Below are 22,634 nucleotides of genomic sequence, written 5' to 3' on the forward strand. Positions count from 1 at the left end.
TAAATTACCATTGTAACAGCTGCAAATCTCAATATTCCATTCTATTACACACATGATGGCGAAATAACAAGTAATGCAAAATATTTTATGAATGTACAAGAAACAAAAACTAATTAAAACTCTGGAAGAGGAAAAGATGTCCTATGATTCTGCATGGGATTGTAGGTGGAGAAATTGTCTGTTAAGCACAGAATAAGATCCAGTTGCAAGACTGCCAGGAAGCCCTTTACATTAGATATTAATCGTCTTATAAATTACAACAAACTATTCAAGCAAGCTAAGGAGATTTTCAGAAACTTCTGATAACTTGGTAAATGTAAATAGATTTCCAAAGAGAAATGCTGTACAGACTGGAGACACATGAAAGAGGAGCTAAAGAGACCACCTGCGTAACTGCGGTGACCCTTAGATGCAGCAGCCTTTCAGCCTTAACAGCAAGGGGCTGTTGGACACATCACCTGATACATCCTTCCAGAAAACCTGACAAATGTGAAGCATTTTATAGAAAAGGGCAGCCAGTTACCACAGAGTTTGTGTCAAAGTACCTGCAAATCAGATCAAAGAAAACCTTATATGGATCCCAAACCCCAGGTCCTATTGGAGTCTGTGAATGCTCCAAGGCTCCATCGTAGAGACAAAGTCATAGTGATTTGTGTTCGTGTGCTTGATGCGTCCATGTGTCGGCAGAAATAAGTAGGCAAAAACTGTATCTCTGTGTTTCCTGTTGGCCGCAGGTTTAATGACAACAATTGCAATCCTTGTTCTTAGGTTAAGTGAAAAGGTCTCCTGCTCTTGCAGGTGATTTATTTCTTTCTTGAGGGATGCAGTACCTTTTATGAGACACAGCTAGGGAATTAGTAGGGTATTAAAGCCGTCAAAAATGACAAAATGTTGCACGCTAATTGCCAGTTATGTTCATTGTCCTTGAAAGTGACAAAGAGGAGCACAGCCATGGTGGCACACAAAACCACATCCATTTGCAGAGATGCAGAAACGTTAACTGGGAAAAGGTATGTGTTCACTTTTCAACAAATGCCATTTGCTTTTTAATCTCCCCTTCTTGTTTTACAGAAAGAGATGACAAGCAAGATGTGTCACTAAAAAGTTACCAACCGAAGAAAAGGAAAGTCCGGTTTCCTTCTTACTGCAGAGTTCAAGAACGTGACAGCCCTCATGCACTGAGCTTGCATATTAACCCATGAAAACAGGGAACCACAGTTACTTTCACAAATGCTTCCCACCACTGTCAGTGCTCTTAATCCTGGATATGCTGCGAGGAACTTCATCTGATTTACACGGATTATTGAGAAAAAGAAGAACCAGCTTCAGATTAGTTCTAGCTCTAGGGGATAAGAACCTCTTCAGCCATGAATGACAGACTGTACTTCTGCTGCTAGAGCTTTACTGAAATTCAGATCCCTGGGCTGACCTCCAGATTAGTTGTTCTGAAACAGAATCGTATTGTTAGCCGCAGTGGTTTTTTTTTTTCCTTTTGTTTCTTGGTATGTGCTTTGTTTCCTAAGTGCAGCAGAATATTAAGATGCTCTGGAATCACAAAAGACTTTTAGCCTTTTAATGCTCCCTACCCCTCACCAGGCCCTCCAAGGCTTGGCCATCTTTCCCAAATGCCAGCAAGCCTTGTATTTCCAGGATCACAGCTGTGTCCTTCAGCTGATCAGGCAGTTTGTTCTTCATTGTGACTCAGAATTGTGTGACAATGGGACCGCTTCTGATCTCAGTTACATGAGTAGGCATCCAGATATAGCATTGCGGTGTTGAAGTCTTTTCTTTGAATTCATACTGACTGAAAGCAAATCTGCTCGATATCTCCAAATTACATAAAAAAACAGCTATAGTCGGCATTTTCCTAAGTACCCTATGAAGTACACCAATCTGTCATGTAATATGATATCCTCACATCCTCTTAGAATCCCTCTCATTCATCTTAAAATTTAATCTTTCCAGGGAAAAAGAAATTTAATTTTAATAACTAGGAGAAAGCTACAGTAAAGATGAGCAATATATTATAAAGATAGAGCAGGAGGGAACGAGTGAAGGTCTCTGTTGCATCTAAACAGTGTCCAGCAGTGTGGTTTGCTTCCCACACTGGACTGACACAACGGGTTTTTTTCCAGTACTCAGTCCAACTTAAATAACACATGTATGGACAGCCTGGATGGATCCATCACAGTGAATCAAGTGTTCTATGCCAAATATGCCCCGATAAGCGGCTTTCTTCTGAAAAAAAGAAAAAAAAAAGAAAAAAAAAAAAGAGAAAAAAAAGCCCACGCCTTACTTAACAGAGAGATCACAAGAAAGATACAGCTGGATAAATGGGAATCAAGTGGAACACACCTATCTATTCTGTGCCTTGTGATGAATTTTGCACATTTGTGTTATTCTGAAAGATTACTCCTTCCTGAGTTAAGTGCTGAACCCTGTTGCTGCCTTCCCCTCAAGTGAGTTAGGTATGTTTACATCTTCTGAGACAGTATCAGAAGCAAATCTTGTAGAGTATCCAGTGATTTGAATATTTAGAATAGAGGGGTAGAAGACACTAGGGAATAACAGCTAACTTTTTCTAGCTTGTATTGTGGTACCTTCTGATTTGCTTGCCTCCTTGCTTAAAATAGGGCTTGTAAATGTTAGTGATCATGTCCTTGCTGGGACAAAGGGCTTTCGTCTATGAACAAAACAGTGTAGCTACGGTGAAGGTCTTTCTGCGTCTTTAGAATTATGCAAGCAGCATTATCCTTTTCATTCAAGGGGATGGACTGAAGTGTGCCTACCTCCTTCGGTAGTCTTTGCAATCAGGTTAATTCTTTGAAGATTAGAATGCACACACAGATAATTTCTGGCCTTCTGGCACTTCTGCAGGATGTAACTAGCTTGTGGAATTAATTGCCAGAGCTACTGCTGAGCTTCGTTGCCTCATTTTCAAGAAAGTGAGAAATGTTTCATCTTTGGAAGAAAGTACATGGTACCTGTGGGTGACAAGTGCCTGGAATTACAGCATCGGTTGTGTATGAAAGGGTTTCTTGTAGTCATTCAAAGTGCCTGGGCTGTTGCACTGTTGGAGATGGAGCTGTATCTGATACAGTGCTCTTGAATTTCACTGTGGTCAGTTGACATGTGGTGTTCTTACGGCCGAGCAGTCCTGCAGTGCTATATTTTAAAGAGCAACATGAAGATGCAAATGTGTAGAATTTTGTACATAAAGATCTGAGTCACTACATAAATTGAAAATGTGGTGTTTAATGCACAAAATAATTTATTCATTTTATTATGCAGCTTACACTATACTATTTTGAGTCTATTCACTGTAGTTCAGTCTAATGGTACAGCAGAATTTGTTCCAAGTTACTTTCAGTTATTTTTTATTAACCTTTTTTGTGAATGCAGAACTTATCTGTTGGATTATTTTCCTTTTTCTAAAACTGTTTTTCATAAACTCATGTGTTTCCTTTTCTAGTGCAGCACACTGTATGGGGCAAAGGAGGGAAATGCAGAGTTGAACCCTAGAGGATTTGTGTTTGACTTGACCAAAATTCCTGTAATGGGTGGGAATGCCCATCGCAACCTCAGAGCTGAACCAGCCACAGAGAAATGCAAAATGTACCTGTTTTCATTTCCCATTCTGCTGGGAAGATCATGGACTTCAGTAGGTGATGAAATAAACTTCCTCAAGTGGCAGGGTTTGGCCTTCAGCCAAATATCTCCCAACAGGTCCTCTTGCTTCCACTGCAGAGATATTCAGACATGGCCTGGACATCTCATGCCAATGGGCCATTTCTCCTTTTCCTGTGCCTGGTATTTGAGATCTCAATACAAATACTGTCTGGGATGTGACATCACTACGTGAAAGTACCACATTACCCCTTCCTGTAGAGGGGAGAGGGCAGCATCCTGTTGGATCTTGTGTTCAAGGATTCCAGCTTCATCAGTAATTTGCTGAGGACCTCACTGGGGCAGAGCTGTGTTTCGGTTGTTAATTTCAGGTCCTGATTTATGTGATTCCTCAGGATGTGCAATGAGAACTGAGTTTAAAAGTGATTGTATACAGAGGCATCCATTTCACCTACTGAGAAAATCTTTCTACCTGATCTTAAATATGTATGTTCTCCATCATCCCAGAATTTCCTGTTGTTCCGGGATTGGGGTGGGGAGGTGTTGCTGTTTGTGTTTGTTTTCTCTTTCTTTTGTTTAAATAACCATTCTAATCTTTCAGTTGGGTCTTGTTTTTCTTGCTTAAAACCAATATTTTTTTAGTCTGGTACTTAAGCTTGAAGGCACTGCTAGAGGGATCATTTCAGCTGACTGAGACCACAGTCAGCTTAACTTTCAGAGTGTGAAAGGTTCCTGTGATACCAGAATTGCCTTCAGTGATTAAAGACTTAATAGCTTTCATTGATTGTCTCTGTAATAAGGGATTTTGTAATGAACTTCTGCTTTGTGTGAATGTAGACTAGTGCCATTGTAGTGACAAATGTATTATAACATGAAACAAATATTAGCGTAGCCTCCCTCAGGTTTTATGATGGATGGAGTCCCAGGGTTTATCAAAGGAGGGTTTTTTTTACTGATACACAGCATTGAAACTGATGATTTCCATCAGATTTGAGAAACGTGGGGTACTTAGGAAAACTTGAGTTTTCTCCAAGAACTGAAGCTCTAAGCAGCAAAACTGACACCAGACAAGGTATTTCATTCTCCTGACCACTGGATTCATTAAGAACAAGGCAGGGAGAGAAGAGGAAGGTAAAGCGTAACTTGATGGAGACCTGCAAACAACTACTCAAGACCTGAGGAGTAAACATTGTCCCAGTGATCATGTGCAAGAAAACTCCTGGGGCTCAGTGTAAAGGGCACAGAAAACGGTACCCTTTGTAACTGGGGAGCCACTGTTACCCAGTCTGTATTAACAATAGACTAAAAGGGTCTTTTTAGCACCTTCGTGCTTCGGGTTGAACCAATTATGCATTCTGGAGGCGTCTCACAAAAAGCCATTCCTCCCTTTTGCGTTTTACCTTTTTGGTGTGTTCTTCAGGTTTCTCACGTTTTCCGGGAGCGAGGTCTCGGAGCTGGCTTTCCGCCTTCTGAGCCCTTTGCTACCCCGAGGGCAATGTCATTACGAGAAGTAGCTCTCTCACCTCTCTCTCTGCCTCCAGAAAGGATACCTCTCACCTGCGCCCTCTGAGGAGAGGCCACCAAGGGTTGGGTTTGAGTTACCTCTTCAGAAGAGCAGGAGTAGAGAGCAGGAGGTACCTGCAAGCACTGTGAAACAGGATGCACTATCTGTAAACTATGTGTAAAACAGGAACGTTCTTTCAGTGCTTTAAAAAGGGGATAACACTGGGGGACCCAGTATAGACAAGTGGTCAGTGTTTAGACATTTTTTCCTACATATTGGAAGAAATTGAGAACTTTTTTAATAATTGTGGACACTGGTCCAAGAGTAAAGCAAGCCAAATGAGTAGTAAGAGCTTGGTAGTGCTATACACCTAAATCTAAACTTATCAAACTTGATTTTTCATGTATTTTATGCTAAATAGAGAGGCAATGTTTTTCAAGGTTTAGCTAAATAAGTTGGAGCTATTAAAGTAATTGTTTCTTTCCTGCTTTAAAGACAGATATAATATAATAAAGAGTTATAATAATATTCTTCCAGAGAAAACAATAATTACTTTTCCAGTCTAATACATGCATGTGCGTGTATGTGTGTGCACGTATATACATGTGTATATATAGATGTTTGGATGGGGATATTGATGTGTAAGTATCGGTGTGTGCATATGTACACTCCCTGTGTTTTCTCACAAAGTACTTTGTAGTTTGTTAATTTTTAAGGGGGATGCATCTTTCTAAGAAGTAAGTGTTTGATTCATTTTCCTCCATGCATCAGCACTGTTTGGTATGTTAATTTTATTTTAATTATGTCAGATGTGTCTTAGGCTCTTTTAATTCTGTTTATTATTAAATGTTTGTTCAATTGTATGGGAAGAGAGACCAACACTAACTGTTCTAGTCATTAAAAGAGAACAAAAGATGATTACCTTTCAAATCAATCCTAGTGGATGAAGCAATGAAATCCAAATATGAATAAAAGACACATAACCTTTCAGAAGTCTTGTGAAGTTGTTTGGGATCTAATTCTTCAGCAGGAAAAATGCATGTGGTTTTCATACTGCAGGGCAGAATTTCCTGGCAAGCTCACAGGAATTAGAGGTGGGTGGGATCCATCACTGCCAATGCACCGGCTTCCTCACAGCTCTCCTGACACCCGTGCGACACCAAGAGAAATGGACCAAATGTCATGCTGATGGAAACTGGCCAGCCTGTCTCCAACACCAGTGGGACGGGACTAGCCATGCCAGTAGCCTTTCTTTAGCTAAGCTGTCTTGCGAGTTCTTGCCTGTCAGGTCTTCAAGCTTGGGTAACTCAGGGGTTTCATCATGTTCTTCAGCTGGTTCTTCGTGGGACACTCCAAGACATGTAGGTAGCACCAAACTAGTTCAAGGCAAAGTTTCATCACCTAACAACAGAACTAAAGACCCTTGGTTAGAATTTGGCTGCCACAGAAGGAAGTGGAGATCTAATAGGACAACAGAAACCATCTCCAGCATATGGACTAACAGTTCATTGGACTGTTGTCTTTAGTCTGATTCCTAAAACATCTATAACAATATATATATACGGGCACTATTATATGTAAAGCTATTGTATACTGAATGCAAGTCAGTTCCAGAGCTTGAGGGAAGCAGGAGCGTAGGAGACAAGAATGGTTGCAGGACCTAAGAGAAGAAGAGCTGATGCTGGACGTTGGGTGTCTCTCTCTGATGGTGGTGAGCAGCTGAAGGTTAGAGATGCTGGAACTAATGAAGTAACTGGACAACAGCTAGTGAGGGAAGCTGAGGAGTTTGTTGGAGCTGAAAAAAGCTCAGTGGCAAAGGTAGCAGAAAGTTTTTCAGCGTGGCATGTGTATGTCTATACACCAGAGGGCTGTGCCACCATTCAGAGGGCCTTCCAGAGGTTGGAGAAGAAGGCCAGCAGGAACCTCATGAATTTTAATAATGGGAAATGCAAAGTCCTGCACTTGAGGAAGAACAGCCCCAGGCATCAGTATATGCAGGGAGACACCCAGCTGGAAGGCAGCTTGGCCAGGGAAGGTTCTGAGGGTTCTGCTAGATACCAAGCTGACCATGACCCAGCAATCTGCCCTCACAGTAAACAAGGCAAACAGCCTCCTGGGCTGCATTAGGAGGAGTGTTACCAGCAGGTCAGGGGCTGATCCTTCCCCCATGCTCAGCCCTGGCGAGACAAGCCTGGAGTGCTGGGTCCAGTGCTGGGCTCACCAGTACAAAGGACAGTACAGACTGGAGCAAGGGCAACAAAGAGCTGTGGGGATGATGAATTGCCAGGAGCATCTCTCACACAAGGAGAGGCTGAAAGAGGTGACATTGTTTAGCCTGGAGAAAGTCCATGGAAGATGCTACCCATATATATAAATACTTGATGTGGTGAGTGAAGAAGACAGATTACTCAGTGGTATCAAATGACAGAAGCAATGGACACAAACTGAAGCAAACATAAGGAAAACCTTTTTCTCTGAGGGTGGTCAAACACTGGAGCAGGTTGCCGTGAGAGGCTGTGGGATCTTCAGCCTTGGAGATATTAAAAGACCCAACTGCACACAACCCTGAGCAACCTGTTCAAAGTGACCCTGCTCTGATTATGGGCTTGGACCAGCAACTTCTAGCAGTGCTTCCAGTCCCAGTGATGTGGCGAGCCAGCCATGAGAGCAGTGGCAAGGCTCTTTGGTCTGCCATTGTCAATTTCCCTGTCTTGTACAGAAGAGACCTGTGCTGTCAGGGGAAAGACCTGCAGTAACCTCTTCCCTCTCCACCTTTTCTGCATTTCTCACCCTTTTTCCCCAGCCTAATGCCACAAAGCAATGAAAGCTGAAGAGCACATGGAAGGCACCTCCTGTGCCAGCTGAGGAGCAAAGCAGCAAGGGAGAATGGGACTGGCTGTTACATCCCATGCACCCTGCTGCACTGCAGAAGTTCTCTCACTGGTGTCCCTGCCACAAACTGGGATGAGGATTGCCTGCTGCTGCACGATATTATGGCAAAGCAAGATTCAGCCTCTCTTCTCTATTCCATACTGCTCTTCACTGTCCTCAGACCTGGCAATCGCAGCAGGTGGCATGGTGAAAACCCAACGGATCTGCCTGATTAAAAAAGTAGTTCTGGTGTATAACAGATGGACTTCATGATCTGAGCCCTTAGATTGTATTTCCTATGTCACAGCAATTAGAGCAATTCAAGTAAATTGACTCGTCATCTGAGGGTGTCACCCACTTGGTGCATGTGCTTTGGTAAGCGGAACCATTCTGGCACCATTAGTAGCAGAGTAAAAGCCACACATGACTCATTCCCCTAAAAGCCATACTGTAGGTAATTACTAGCCATTCACTAATAGCATGGCACATAAGGTAGCAGTACTTAGGAGGGGAGGTGGCATCTCATTACATGAACAGTAAATCAAGCCCCTCTCATGCTATAAGCCAAATTATATCATATTCTAGGAGTCGAACAGGAAAGAAAAAAAAGAAACCAAAATGAAACAAAACCAACAAAACTACACACACACACAAAGCAACCAACCAACAAAACGCAGAATCGAAAACAAAGCGGTGTAAAATTTGACATTTTTATTGTATCACCAGGAGTTGCGTCATGGAATCCTTCCAGAGCACCGCAAAATCACTTCAGGCCACTCAGCTCTGCAAATCAGGATGCTTTTTTTTAGTTCCGTGTTAAGCACTTGTCTTAAAATGTCCAGTTTCTGTCAGCTGGCAGTACTCGTAGCTGTCGTTGGTGTTCATAGCAAGAGGCTGACTTCTAAGAAGTGGTATAGCTCTCACCAAGCAAGTGAAGGAAGCAGCTTGATAAACACCCACCTTCATGGGGATGGAGCAACAAACAGAAAGTGCCTGGGGACACACTGAACTCCGCTGGGTCCTTTATCGGCAGTAGCCTCTGGCTTAAAGGTGCTGTCTTTTCAGATAAGTCATCAAACAATTTGTTTTCTACCCAGTGGCATCCATATTCATGAGAGAAAAGAGAGTTGGTGGATGCAGTGATAGCAGCAGAGTTCAGGCCCAGGTTCGGAAGACTTTCTCTACCTGCAAAAAGGTCTAAATTCAGGTGTGAGAGGTTATCCAGGCTTTGTGCTGGCACGCTGCGCTGAGCAGCATCTCACTCACAGTCCTTGAGCCTTTCAGGCTCACCTGGGTTCAAGCTGTAAAAATCATCACATGCTTCCACAAATTTTGCCCTGTTCTGCTCCCAACAGACACGACTGTTTTGACTTCCAGAGAATTTATCTGATCAGAGAAATATGCTAACAGTAGTTTCAGTGACACATGTAAGACCTTCACAATTAAGCCCAAGAATTAAGTCACCTGCCCTCCCAGTTGCCACCATAATAACCACATTGATACTATGCCTGATTAATCAGCCTACTTGCTTGCTTAGTTTTTAGGTAGGTATGACATGATAAAGCATGAGGAGAGATATGGTATATACTGGCTGAGAAGCTCTTCAGAGATTAAAAAAGAATCATAATCCTCTAATACATTGCATTTATCCTTCTCAATGTGAGTGGTATACAATAATTTTCTGAGCTGGTGCATGTAGCGTGAGCAGCAGAGCTGGTTTCCCTAGTAGGCAGGTTTCACTGACAGGACATCCTTCGTGAGGCATTCCTGTACTACATTTTCAGCAGAAAAAAAGAAATCAGTATAAGAAAAGAAAATTGCACAAACACTCTGTTGTTTTGTTTTAGTGGTGGTTGGCCCCTTCGATCGGCCAGTTTGCTGGTAATGCACTCCTAAGCTGATCATCCATGGCAGTGAAATCAGACCCACCCAGACAACGTTTCTAGCTCTGAGGATGTGACATACAGTTAGGAAAACAGGAGGAAGATTAGGATAAAGGAAGGGGCTGAGCTGACTCAAAAGGCTCAGCTTATCAGTGGCATTTATGTGTCACTGGTGCATTATCCTGAGCCTTGTGCTTTGTGGCTGACCCTCAAAGTGTCTGTTCCAAATGGGAAATTGAATTTTAGTGATAGATGAGTGCCTGAATGCCTGTCACGGTTACCTTCCCAATCAACCTGAATTCTTCTGCAGGTGAGCAGGAACTGTGGTAAAGCTGCTGCCTTAGTCTGACACAGCATTTTGTTGCTATTAACTAATATTTCACAAGATTATTTCATTGGATGGACCCACATGAGTTACTCTTTATGCCAGCCCATTGAAAAAAAACAATTCCAAAATACGAAGTTTTGACACTTCAGGTACTGGGAAACACGTCTTCAGTTTGTTAATGATTTGTGGGCTCTTGCATTTGCACAATGATGCACGTCATGATGCAACCTGGTCTCTGAAAAATTATAAAACTACTGGAAACAGAACTTAACAAAACTCAAAACTGACACCTGAATCCAAAGGTCTGAAAGTTCGCCCTCTCTAAAGCAAGTGGTGTAAAAGCCTCATTGCACCAGCTCACTCATTAACAAACTGCAATAACAAATGGGACTAAACTTTGTTGCCATTTCCTGTTCTTAGTTTGGAGTTAGTTTTGCAAAATTCAGAGTGGACCTGATGCCTTCATTTAAAACACTTACTTGTTTTAACAGGCTGGCTGTTCCCTGAAGGTCTGTGGCCCAGCCAGAAGCTTACTAGAGAGATCCAGCTTAGGATTTGGTATGTGCCACCTTCAGAAGGATGAAAAAAGTTTCTGCTTTGCTCAAAAGGAATGAGAGGAACACAGCAGATCAACCAGCAGCAGAACTGAGTCAAGGAGAAAGCTTTTTGTTTGAACCAGTAGAAGAATAAAAGACCGTAAAAAGAACTAAGTGTGGTATTTAACTTTTCCTACTGAAACAGATGGAAACCGTTACCAATTACTTTTATTTAAACTCTGAAATATTATTTTTTCTATTCTTCCAGTTCCTACGTGAATACACACGTTTCAGCTATTGCACATGTACATTTATATTTAAATAAAATTAAATCAGAATGTCTATTCCATAGCTGTTTTGACTGCCCAGACATCAAGCACTTCAGGTTGGGTTTTCTTATTTGTGGTAGTGTTGGTTTTTTTAGTGTTAGTTTGTGTGTTTTGTGCTGCTCCGCCTCTGGCCTTCTGGTCTGAGCACAGGGTGATGTGAAAAAAATGAGGTAATGTCCAGGTCCTTTTATCTTGTTCTTTTTGTAGGCTGAAGTCATTGAGCCTTTTTCTTCATCTTCAAACCCAAGGTCGTACAAGCAAATTCCTAAAACCCTGCTCAGAGTAGAGCCATGGCGAGGAATCAGCACGCTGCGAATGGCACTGGAGGTACCAGTGCTTAAGGCTGCTGTGTAATCACTCTGTAGCTTTTCAGTTTTGAGATGGAAAAAGCTGTATTTTCTTTCAAAGTGAAATGCAAACTGCTGTGTTTGCAGATTTTTACTACAAATCTAATTTTGTGATTAATGGGAAGAATGAAATAGACCTAAGAGTTTTCGCAGTAGAAATTACTTAATAAGTTAGTATGGAGTTCCTCACATTATGTTCTGTTCTCAGGTTTTGATTCCTTCTTTGTTTTTTGGCTTTCTGCTGTTTTTCTTTTCTGTGTATGTTTGTGCATTTTTTTTTCTCTTTTTTTTTGGGAAAAATCACGTAAGAAAATGATAGAAAATGACATCATTTGGCCCAAGAACATCCTCCACAGGCAGAAGGTACTATCAGCTCTGGTGAACACTCAACTGGTGCCCTTCTGGAGCACTCAACGAGGGTAAAGACAGGAAGAGATAGTTCCAAATACAATATATATTTATGTGGGGAAAGTAATGCATTTTCAAAAGCTGTCACAGGAAATTAACAAGATGGATCTCATTCATTTTGATGCTGTAGCGATGCTTATCCGTTAAGATGTCAGGCAGTATAATAATTTCTTGAAAAATGAAAATGGACGAGAATCTGTGATCTATGGTACACGCAGAAAATCAAGTAATAAGACAATTAGGTTGTTGTAGATCAATTGCAAGACAACTAAGAATTAGTATCCCGAAATTAAACCTGTTATAGATGATCTGTATAATACAGATGTGCACAACTCTTGATTCACTCTGTATGGAAGAAAAATAGCTGTATAACCAATCTGGATAATTCTAGTGTCCTGTTGTTAAAGCTGAATGGTGGTTTAGGCCACATAGACAAAAAAGTGTCAGTTTTGAAAATAATTTTGGCCATCCCTAATTAAGGGATCATTTAAATCTGTTGTTGTGCTACCTCAAGCAGAGACCTAAATCATGTTTCTTCTACTTTTGAAATCAGTACCTTCTGCAAGAAAATAAAAGGTACCTCAGAATCCACTTTGTGACTGCTGTGCTGTCATTTATTGTTTGTCAGATACTCTGACTTGGCTGACCTCAATACTCCAACAGCACTACTGTAATAATTAGCACACACTACACTAAGTAGTACACTTGTGTTACTGTAGCTTCAGTTAAGGCAGATAAGATGCACGGCAATATTGCTCATGTGTGTTCTCCAGCAGGTCAGGAGTTCAAGGAGCAGTGAAGATGCTTACACAGATATTTTACCACGCATTTGCAGGAGATGGCACACTCCAGACCTCCCTGGCAGCAGGAAGAGTACGAGCCCAGGGGCTGGACAGGCACCGGCAGTCTCTCCACAATGTCCAAGCCCTGTCAAGGAGCAGCTCCCCCAACGGCAGGTCAGGTTGGCAGATGGGGCACCCATCCCCATGGCAGAGTCTCACGCTTCCTCCTGGTGCTGCTGCAGGCTCTGCCGACCTGCTGGTTCCACTGGACACAGCTCCCAGCCCCTCCACTCTTGCTTGAACACTCCACCTGCTCTGTAGCTGAAAATCTATGGTTGGACCATGAGTGGTCATCCTGGTGCAAGAAGTCACCAACTCCCAGCCTTCACCAGCGAGGGAGTCTCCATTTTCCAACTTGGTAAGCACAAACTCTGCCTGTGTTTCCTTTGAAACAACTGAATGTTCAGGCTCTATTTGGACTTGACCCAGTTAAGCTCTTCCTTGATGTGTCCGGTCTGTTGAACTTTTCTTGGTGCTCCTTTACTTAGCAACAGAGATCCTCCAACAGCACAGGCCCTCTGTGAGCCAGGGCACCATCACCCCACACCTGGAGACTTGCATCCTCCCATGGCAGTTCCATCCACGTCAGGATCAGTTGCTCCGGTGGGTGCTTGGGACTGTGACCACTGGTGCATCACCACCATGAGTGAGCACATGCGCAGGCTCTCAGCAGAGGTCCTGCTTCCTTCTGCACAAACTGTTGTGCAAATACCCGGATCTCTGGGCTCCCTCCCTGAGCCGCACTCATTGAATTGTTGAAAGAGCATCACACTGACTTCAAGGCAACATGCAATGTAATGGGGGAGAATAATTTGAAGCCAGTGGCTTTGGTTTAAACACTGGCAAGGGTTTTTTTCCTTCTCTTTTTTCCCCTCCTCCTCTCTGTTCATCATCACCTTCTTTTTTTTCCATTCAAGATTCATCTTCCCCACAACAGCAACACAAGGAAAATAAGGAGTACTCCTTCAGTTTGGTGATACATCATCGGACCCTGGTGTAAAAGACTGTTGGTGACCATCCAGAGTCCCTTGTTACTTCTTCACCTCAGTCTGTTCACTCCAATATCTTCCAGAGTGTTGGTTTAGGCATTTGTTTGTTTGTTTTCCATTACCTCCATTTTACCATGTGTCCAGTTCTGCTAACTCAACCTCTCAGCTCAAAATCACATTTGCTGATGTCTTGCAGCACAAACTTCCTGGTACCTCTTAATGTTGCTTTATGTCCCATTAACCATGGCCATTAACTATTCAATCACTTCTAGGCTGCTTTGAATAAGAACCCTAAGCAACCATGCTATGTTTAATCATAAGGCTCCTGTTCTGTTTAACTTGAATTACTGCGAACTAACCACAATGACTATGAAGGGAATTACCGCATGCAAGTCACCTCTGTGTTGTTCCTCTCACCTGTAGTGAGGGATTTATCACTTGGATACAGTCTAGCTCAGAGTTTGAACCTGTGTCTGTCTCCAGAGAAAGATGAACTTGTCTCTGATGTTGAAAAATATGTCATGTTTTACACCAAAAAGGTCTTGAGTGCTTGTTTCTGAATGAAAGCTTGAAAAAGTAGTGACTGTTACATCTGAAGCTGGATGCCTCTAGGAAGGGCAATGGCTCAAGATCACAGTTCATACTACGGAGAACACTCATTTTACTGAACTGCCCACAGCTGCGGACTGGATCTGTATGTGACACACCAGAAACGCTTTTCCTTATCACCTTTGAATTATTCTATCAACTTTAAAATTCTTGCTTATGTGAGTAATGTGGATCAACAGTAAGTCAGCTCATGTTAGTGTTGATTAAATAAGTATTTACAAACTCGGGACTTCTCCTAGTATATTATTCTCACATCCCAGTTTTTCCTCATATTTTTGTTCTGCAACTATCTTTCAGTGCATGGGGTTTTTTACCTTTTAAAAACCTGACTTTTCTTTCTATAGTCAGCAGAGGGAGCTAGTCACTTATTTAAGTAAGATCATAGCGGTTTGTGGGTCCAATCTTTCGCCTTTTTTGCCCTTTTTTCAGTTCACATCAGCTAGAATGGTTCTCACGCCTTAAAATTTCTTTAAAAGGCTTTGGCACAGCGGCAGTCGTAACTGGTTTGACAAACTGTTACAGATCAGGAATAGGATACCTTTCCTACCTCTCTCATTTAAAGTAAACCATCCCAAATATTACTGGAAGTCCATTGTGGAAATAACGTATTTTGAAGCAGCAAGGTCGTTAAACAAAAACTTTGTACCTGGAAACATGCGTTTGAGACAGGTGTGCCTTGCAGTAAGGCAAAAAATGACAGGTGAGAACGGAAAGGTGTGTCGACTCTCCTGCTTCCAGTTCGAGTCACACAGCATGTGTGTTGCAGTAACACTTCAGCAGGAGGCGTTTTATTTAGATTTTGAACGGGGTCTATTACAAATGGCGGTGTCAGATGCACGTCCCCCGCTCTGCGCACCCACGCCGCGGTTGAGCCGTGTGGAGTCCCACGGGAGAGGACGCTCCGGTCCCCCCGCGTCCGCGCAGCGCCCTGCAGCTCCGCGCGTGAGACCAACTTAAGTACGTGTCCGCTCTATTCCGGCACAATCAGAGGTCAAGCCCCTCCTCCTCCTGCCTCGTGACAGCCCCACCCGGCTGGAGATAACGTCACAGTGCCCCGCCTTTGGGGACCCGTTCCATTTCGGGGACCCAGCACCGCGAGCACAGGCGCCAGAGGCCCCTCTGGAGCAGGAGCGGCGTGTCCACGATGAATCTCATTTTGCTTGTCCTTTTATCCCTTCTAACTTCTGCAGAGGCTACCAGAAAATTTATTTCACCTTACGGTATGTTCTAATCAAAAATTTATGGTGGTAAAAATTATTACAGAGCTTGTGTTCTGCTAGATTTAAAAACAACAACAAAAAAGGCAGAACATATTTCTTAATTTAATTTTTTTTTATTAGTTGAATGAAGCTTTTTGTCAGAGAGCTTAATTAGACTGTTCCCTTCCACTGTGGTAGCACTGTTTTGAAAACGGATTCTACAGTTTGACTTTTTGTGCCTGTGTGCAGGTGCAAAATTCCATAGGAGACAAAAGTCCATACAGCTTGTCCCGCGCTTCCAGCAGCCACACAGCATCCAGGCAGAAGGTAACCCTTAGGGCGTGCAGCACCAGGCAGAAGAGCATCTGCTCGCAGCCCTGTGAAACAGGATACGAGCTGAATTGAGGATTGCCCCCGTGCTCTCTAAAGGTGCAGGGACAGTCAGTCTTGCACATACATGGCAGTTCTGTCACCAGGAACTGCAAACCAGTAGCACTTAAACACTCCCGACTGTTTATCAGTCTCAGGCTCCTGCTCAGATTCGCTGTTTCACAGTGGGAAAAGCCACATTATTTCACAAGGTAAAAAAAAGGGCTGTTGGTTTCCTGACCATTGCAGTCACTCTCTTACACTCCAGACCTGAGGCTGAAATACTGTTTTCTTAGCGTGTATAATTATTTGCTCTGAGAAATACTCTGATTGGCATGCTGTACTGGGAAGGCTGCAGACCAAAGTGAGAGTGGGAGCCTGATGCAGGAGACAGCTCCTGAATGTCAGTGTATGTACACAGCCTTTGGAAATGGGCCATATTTAGAAATACAGTATCATATGACTATTGAGATCTTAATTAAATAAGAACAGCATTTTTTTTAAGGTGAATAGCATTGCTTGTAATTTATTAAACTGGTTTTAGTCACTTGTTAGAGCAGACATATTTTGCAGCCTGTCAAATCACCAGCAAATACATTTTTAAACAAACAAACATATTTGACTAAGAAGTTATTGACTAAGCATTTCCTGGATTATTCCAAATTAGCACTACCTGGAGATTATTTGGAAAAAGAGGACGAAGATGATGACGATGATGAAAAAAACACAAATGTTGAACAAAGTCCTGGTAAGAACATAAGAGAAAATAGTAAAATGAAATTAAGTTGCACAAAGTATAGGTATTGTCACTTCAGCATCAGGTGTTCAGAATTTTATGTGAAGAGGAATTCTCCCTTTTATACAATGTGAACTTAATGTTTGCAATCCCCGCTCACTACACTGCTTCACAGAGTCGCTGTCTCCACACAAACCAGCTGAATGGCTTATGCACTTACACAAATTCAGTGGGGGTTTCTAGTAACACGGTCAGATAAATGCATCTGGGACCCTGTTTGCTTTGTCCTTGAACGAGAACCCCAATTTCTGGTCACACCTGGTGCTCATAGTTGGGACAGAAATGAAAAGCCTCTCTGCGGTGGGACAGAGGAAAGAGCAGACTATAGAACACTTGAAGGACGAAGTCAGCTTAGCTCTTTTTCTGGCAGCATTTGAAATCCACGGATTTGTAATACCAGAGCATTTTAAATAATGGAATTATAACATACCCCTGTAAGGAAGAGATTTTAGTTAACTGTTTCTTCCTCTAATGCATCAGGAAAGGGAAGATGGAAGAGAGAGGAACTGTGCGGTACTACTTAGTGCTTGAACTAAGCACATTCAAAATCTGTACTGTTCATTTATAAGCATGTTGCAGACTAAAAGTGAAAAAGGGCTATGAATAAAAAAATAGAGGAAGAAACATGTTATATGTGACCTTCAGAGCCCTCATGTCAATTCAACTTTAGGTAATTGCAGAATAGTGCAATCCAAATTTTCGAATAAGAGAGTGGTTAATTTGTCTGTAAAAATTACTGCATTTAATAAGCCACAAATCAGCTAAAGTGCAACTGGGTAGTTTGAAATTATCTCCTTCACTTGGATGTGTCTGTTTTTGAGAATACTTCCATTGTGCTCTTTGGAAAATGCCAGACTTATATGGCAAAGATAGGTATTTAACTTAATATGTATTCATTTAGAAAATTCTGCAAGGACATCTGTGTCCCACCATGATGATGGAGAGGATCTGTTAAAGAAGAGTATTCAGAATTTGCAGGAGAGAAGTAAGTAGCAGAAGATACTATTCAGGCGGTTTGAAACCCTATACATCTGCTTAAGCGGTAGTAGGGTCTGGAAAGAAGAGCCTAGCACACACATCAGGCAGATGTGCATCTCAAATTATATCTTGTATTGCATTCGTTACTGATACAACTGTTCAAAGAACAAGACAAATTAATGAGAGGTTAGGTCAAGAAATCTTAAATTAGCCCCAAACTACTAACGAAAATTACAGAATGAGAGGTGAGAGAGGAGAACAAATACTGTGCTGCCCTCCCACCTTTGAACAAAACACTTTCACGGATATAATTTGACTTGTGAGTAAACAGATCCCACAGTTTCCCACTTCATTTCACAATGTTTCAAGAATCCTGGTATCCTATCTGCTGCTCACGGGTGACGTTTGCGATCACCAACAAAGATCATGTTCAAAGAGAGCCCACATCAGAATTAATTGCAGAAAATAAGTAAAGCAAGAGTGTCTGTCAATACACATAGGCCTGTACACAGATCGACATAGTCTCTTTCCAGTTCTGCCTGAATTTTTCCTTTAGGATATTTCCATTACAATTTAGACTTAACAATTGAGGATTATGAAAATTTACTATAATAGTAATGTATTTTTTTCGGCATCACTAATTGCATATAGAAAGGACATACTAGTGCTGGTTATCACATTCATTAACTCTGTCAAGAAGCGTGAAAGGTGGTCTCATGTAAAAACTGTTCATCCATCCAGAACACTAGAGACAAATGACATGCTGCCCTCCATACGTGGCCATCAATGATCAAATATGAATCTGGAAAATGCTTCTGCAAAAATAACTCTGCCTTAAAATTTATATGTAGATTGGGATTTTTGTAAGTAGTTAGTTTCCCTTCCTAAGAGATGGACCCTGCCTAACTTCAGCTTATTGTTACTGCCTGTAGCAATGTTCGCCACCACGAGAGGAGCGGAAGAGGAAGAGGAGAGTTCTCAGGAAGAAGAGGAGGATTCTCAGGAAGAAGCGCAGATTTATCAGGAAGATAAGAAGCTGGGTAACAGCTAATCTGTGTTTTCATTGGGCTTTCCAGTATTATACTTTCATACTAAAAAAATCTGTTTTGACATGCTGATCTGACATGATTTTCCCAGTTTCACTGAGCTCACGTGTTATTTTGCTGTTTGTAAGTTCATAACATAGCTATTTCAAGTTCTGCAGTTTTTTAACCAAAGTACTACAGAGTAAAACATAATAGTTGTTTGTTTGTTTGTTTTTTTTCCTAAAGAAAGCAGTTCTTACCACTTTTCCAACCATATTTGCTAGTGAACTACATTTATTTCTGACTTTTCTATCTTTTAGACTTTAGACAATAATGTAGCAGGTTTCCTAGGCACGCTTTCTTTCTTTCCCTTTCATCTCAGATGTTAAACTTTCAAATTTATCTTTTTCTGCTTTAGCTTAGGATTTTTTTTGTTCTCCCCCTCAGAATCCAAATTGGGACCCCATTACCATAACACTCTTCCTTGGAGCAACAGTGACGAACTGCCTTTGGATGGTATGGTAGAGGCCTCAGCAAAAGACTAAGTATAAGTTTAATTATCCTAACTAGACAGAATAAGAACAACATCAGTTCTAAATTTGCTGGGCTAAAATGAAGAAGAAACTTGAAATCAAGAGACTTTATCACATCTTCATCTGCGAATCACATAAGTAAAAATCATTAGGCAAGCCATGTCTTTGAGACATACACTTATTAGCAGGTAAACAAATGAAGTCCCAAGATGAGGAAACTTAGCATGGGCCATATTAGCAAGGTATAGAGAAAGTAATGCAAATAAGTACTTTGAATCTGTAAAAATGCTTCTGTCCAAAAACCTTGAAAAATGCTTTGATTTATCTCTTGTTTTCCTACCTCCAGTTATATTTTATTACTACTTTGGAGCTGAGGGAAAATGTTAAACATATGCACAAATACACAGATGAAGCTAAGTTTCTTCTCACCTGAATGGGACATACAAAATTTCCGTGCAATATTTGGCTTCTGACATTCTATGTTTTTTATCCATATTGATTCCTGAATGAAACAGCAAGCATAGCTTTCTGTATCTCTGGCAAAATGAATTAACTTGCTTCTATTTCTGAATAGCTAGAAAAATATACCAACCTCATTTCATTTTCTAACAAAGGGCTAATAAGTAAAATCTTTTCTATAAACCAAACTGTAAGGAAAAAAAAAATCCTAAAAGATGTGTCTGTTTGTTGTGAATTGTATATAGGATCACAAAAGGTGCAATAAAATGTTACTGCTTAAATGTAAGGTTATCCTTATAAAATACTGCGTTATTACTGTGTCTTGCATTTTTCAGAGCCAAATTTATGAATGTTTATGAGGATGTCTCTGAAAGTAATAGAAGTCCACAAACAGGGAGTTCCACCTTGGTAGAACAATGTATTGCTATGACTGGTTTGGCACCCTTTTTTGATTGAGGATTGGTTACCATTTAAAAACTGAATAGAACTAAAAGCAAAAGATCTGATTAGTACTGCCTACTACTACAAGTTGCACTTGGGAAAATTAACCAGATCTAGCAGAAACGGAGGGAGTTCAGATCTTAACAAACTATAGCAAAACTAAGATATGTAGATAGCTGCAAAAAAGCACTAAAAAACCTTAACATAATAAAAGACCAAGTGATGAGCTCCCTGAAGACAGCTCTGAGTTTCATTCCTTTTCACAGGTTAGAGAAGTAACAGTTGCAATCAAGTGTGTTGCAGCAGTCACACACAAATTGTTTTAAAACTTTCTAGAAGAGTGAACTGCTTGTAAATTACTCATAATTGCATTTTTTTCTCTTGAAACAAAATAATTGGCTATGTATTTAAATAACGGATGGAAATGCGGAAAAGAGTTGGATTTCCTTAATTGCATCAAAGATATTTTTATAATGAAAGAGCACATAGTCAAGTTCCTGATCTCAATGACATCAGATACCAGCCAACCAATGTATTTTTCCAAGAACTGCCTGTAAGAATATAGTGTAGCTGTCTCAATGAGTTTTGCACACAGTAAATTAGGAATATATAGAATGGATGGTTTGATAGATGTTTTAAGATCACCCCATCTCCTCTTAGGTGAAAAGACTTTAAGATGTGCTTTGGGCCAATTCATCAACAACTAGATGGATTTGGGTTTTCACAGTACTTGGTCCTTTTGTTAAGTGATTATTTTTATTTGCGCACAGATATAATCAGTTTCTGTGTAGGTTGATTTGTGTGGGACGTTACATGTGTGCAAACTGTGGTCTGATGTTCTTCACTGTTGCAGTGACAGACACCGGTACCTGGCCGACAGTTAAAGAAACCAAAGAAGACAATTTTAAAATACACCTATTGTTTGCTGTGTCATGTGCAACTCTTGTGTGGTCCTTAGTATTTATGTTATGCTGTTTTACGGCTATCTTCAAGTACAACATTGAAAAACGGTGAGAGAAAATTTCCAATCATGTGCTGTGCTTTATTATTTTGATATTAAAGTAAGGTGGTACTCCAAACACAGGATGAAAGACTATGCAAAAATGTGATAAAAGCTCAGAAAGGCTGTACGCACACATAATTTGCTTACTTTTTCCACTGTAAATTAAAAGTGAAGGTAAAAATAATTTTAAAATAATTATATTATTACCAATAGTGTATGTTTAAAACACCGCCTTGTAAGCTGAGATGCTTCCTTTGACAATTCAAATCTTTAAAAGAAACAAAGTTCAGTAATTTGGCATCCATTTTCAGTGGTATCTGTTAAGTTTCTGTTGAATTCCTGTCATTAGAATAATGTAATTTTTGTTCTGTGTTTTAGGAATTTTTATAAGAATCTCAGATGCTCAGGTGAAAAACTGAAACCGTTTTCTGCATCTTATTCTGACCTTCCGAAGATCGTTCATGATTCTCCAGTTTCCAGATCTGCAGAAAGCAGTCTATGGCATGAGAAAATGGCATCAGACATACTGAGTAATGAGAAAAGCACAAAATCAGAAACAGTACCTTTGCTAGACTCTGTACTTGTTATGCCACCGATTTCTCATGCATCAAGTATTGCCAGTTTTATTTCAAATGAAGACTCAAATGAAGATGACAACTAAATAGAATCTCATTGACAGTGAGTGACAAGCTCTCTAACTCAGATGTTGGTAGATATGCAATGAAGTTTATATAGATAGTACTTGTGATTTGTTAAATTTGTAACTTGAAATTTCGCTACAGAACAAAATAAAATGTACATTCTGATAAGACAGTGATGTCTAATTGAAATTTAATCACAAATGTTTGCAGGCAAACATTGACTGCTTCAGAATCAAGCACCGGGACATACAGCCATGGCCAGAAGACAGTTCCACATTATTCCTCAAGTTAAAAAGCAACAGCTGAAACACAATGACTTCTTGAAATTAATTCAACCAATCCAACATTATCAGCACACACTAGATAGGAAAGTAGTGATGGATCTCTGAAAAATAATTACTTTTTAAATTAGGACTTTTCTGGGCAATAATTAACTTTTTTTTTTTTTTTTTTTTTTTTTTTTTAATATCCTTTGTTTGGGAAAGTTACATAAGCATATGTGCATATCGGAATGTTTGTGTACATGACAGTGCTGTATGCTGTTTGTATGTATACAATAACCTGCAAGTCCAAGTAACAGCAAGGCAGGTATTTTTAACGGAAAATATATAACTTGGTAAATTTTTTTAAGAGAATGCAAGTTTTATCTTTCCTCTATTCTTTTTTCGCACCACACCAAACGCAGAACATCACACCTGTCTTTGCCAACCCCTGACAGTAGCAGCAATACTCAGATGGCACTACTCCAACATGGGAAAGGAAGGTGCAATCCTGACGCACAGGATCAGAAGTATAGACTGGTCTACAAGGAAATTTTAAGCAGGGGGGCTAAAAGCCCCAGGTTTTCCATTGTCGTGGTTGAGACAGACAAATGACATGGACCAAGTTCTTTCAAGATGAAAGTAGTAGATGCCATT

The 22,634-nt window shown here is 40.8% G+C and overlaps 2 protein-coding genes across 11 annotated transcripts in view; both read left to right on the forward strand.

Annotated features, from left to right (window-relative positions):
* Positions 1–6,124, forward strand: part of MOB3B (MOB kinase activator 3B) — a 92,296-nt gene extending 86,172 nt beyond the window's left edge. For all 8 annotated transcript variants that reach the window (XM_005499213.3, XM_065046310.1, XM_005499212.3 and 5 more), the window contains one exon: positions 1,072–6,124. In XM_005499213.3, the coding sequence (XP_005499270.1) occupies positions 1,072–1,101 (30 nt within the window). In that variant the 3' untranslated portion in view covers positions 1,102–6,124. The remainder of the gene's footprint in view (positions 1–1,071) is intronic.
* A 136-nt stretch (positions 6,125–6,260) lies between these two features.
* On the forward strand, positions 6,261–21,885 carry LOC102088598 (histone H3.v1). Of its 3 annotated transcripts, XM_021298908.2 has the most exons (8): positions 6,261–15,493; positions 15,722–15,799; positions 16,509–16,589; positions 17,539–17,622; positions 18,548–18,655; positions 19,088–19,156; positions 20,927–21,083; positions 21,455–21,885. In XM_021298908.2, the coding sequence occupies exons 1-8, from the start codon at positions 15,418–15,420 to the stop codon at positions 21,735–21,737; spliced, it is 936 nt and encodes a 311-aa protein (XP_021154583.1). In that variant the 5' UTR covers positions 6,261–15,417; the 3' UTR covers positions 21,738–21,885. The 3 variants fall into 3 exon arrangements, with proteins under 3 accessions (XP_021154583.1, XP_021154588.1, XP_064902376.1); XM_021298913.2 differs by lacking the exon at positions 15,722–15,799; XM_065046304.1 differs by lacking the exon at positions 20,927–21,083 and having other exon boundaries at positions 21,455–21,725.
* Positions 21,886–22,634: the final 749 nt, after the last annotated feature.

This window comes from Columba livia, chromosome Z (assembly GCF_036013475.1).
Source record: "Columba livia isolate bColLiv1 breed racing homer chromosome Z, bColLiv1.pat.W.v2, whole genome shotgun sequence".
NCBI lineage: Eukaryota > Metazoa > Chordata > Aves > Columbiformes > Columbidae > Columba > Columba livia.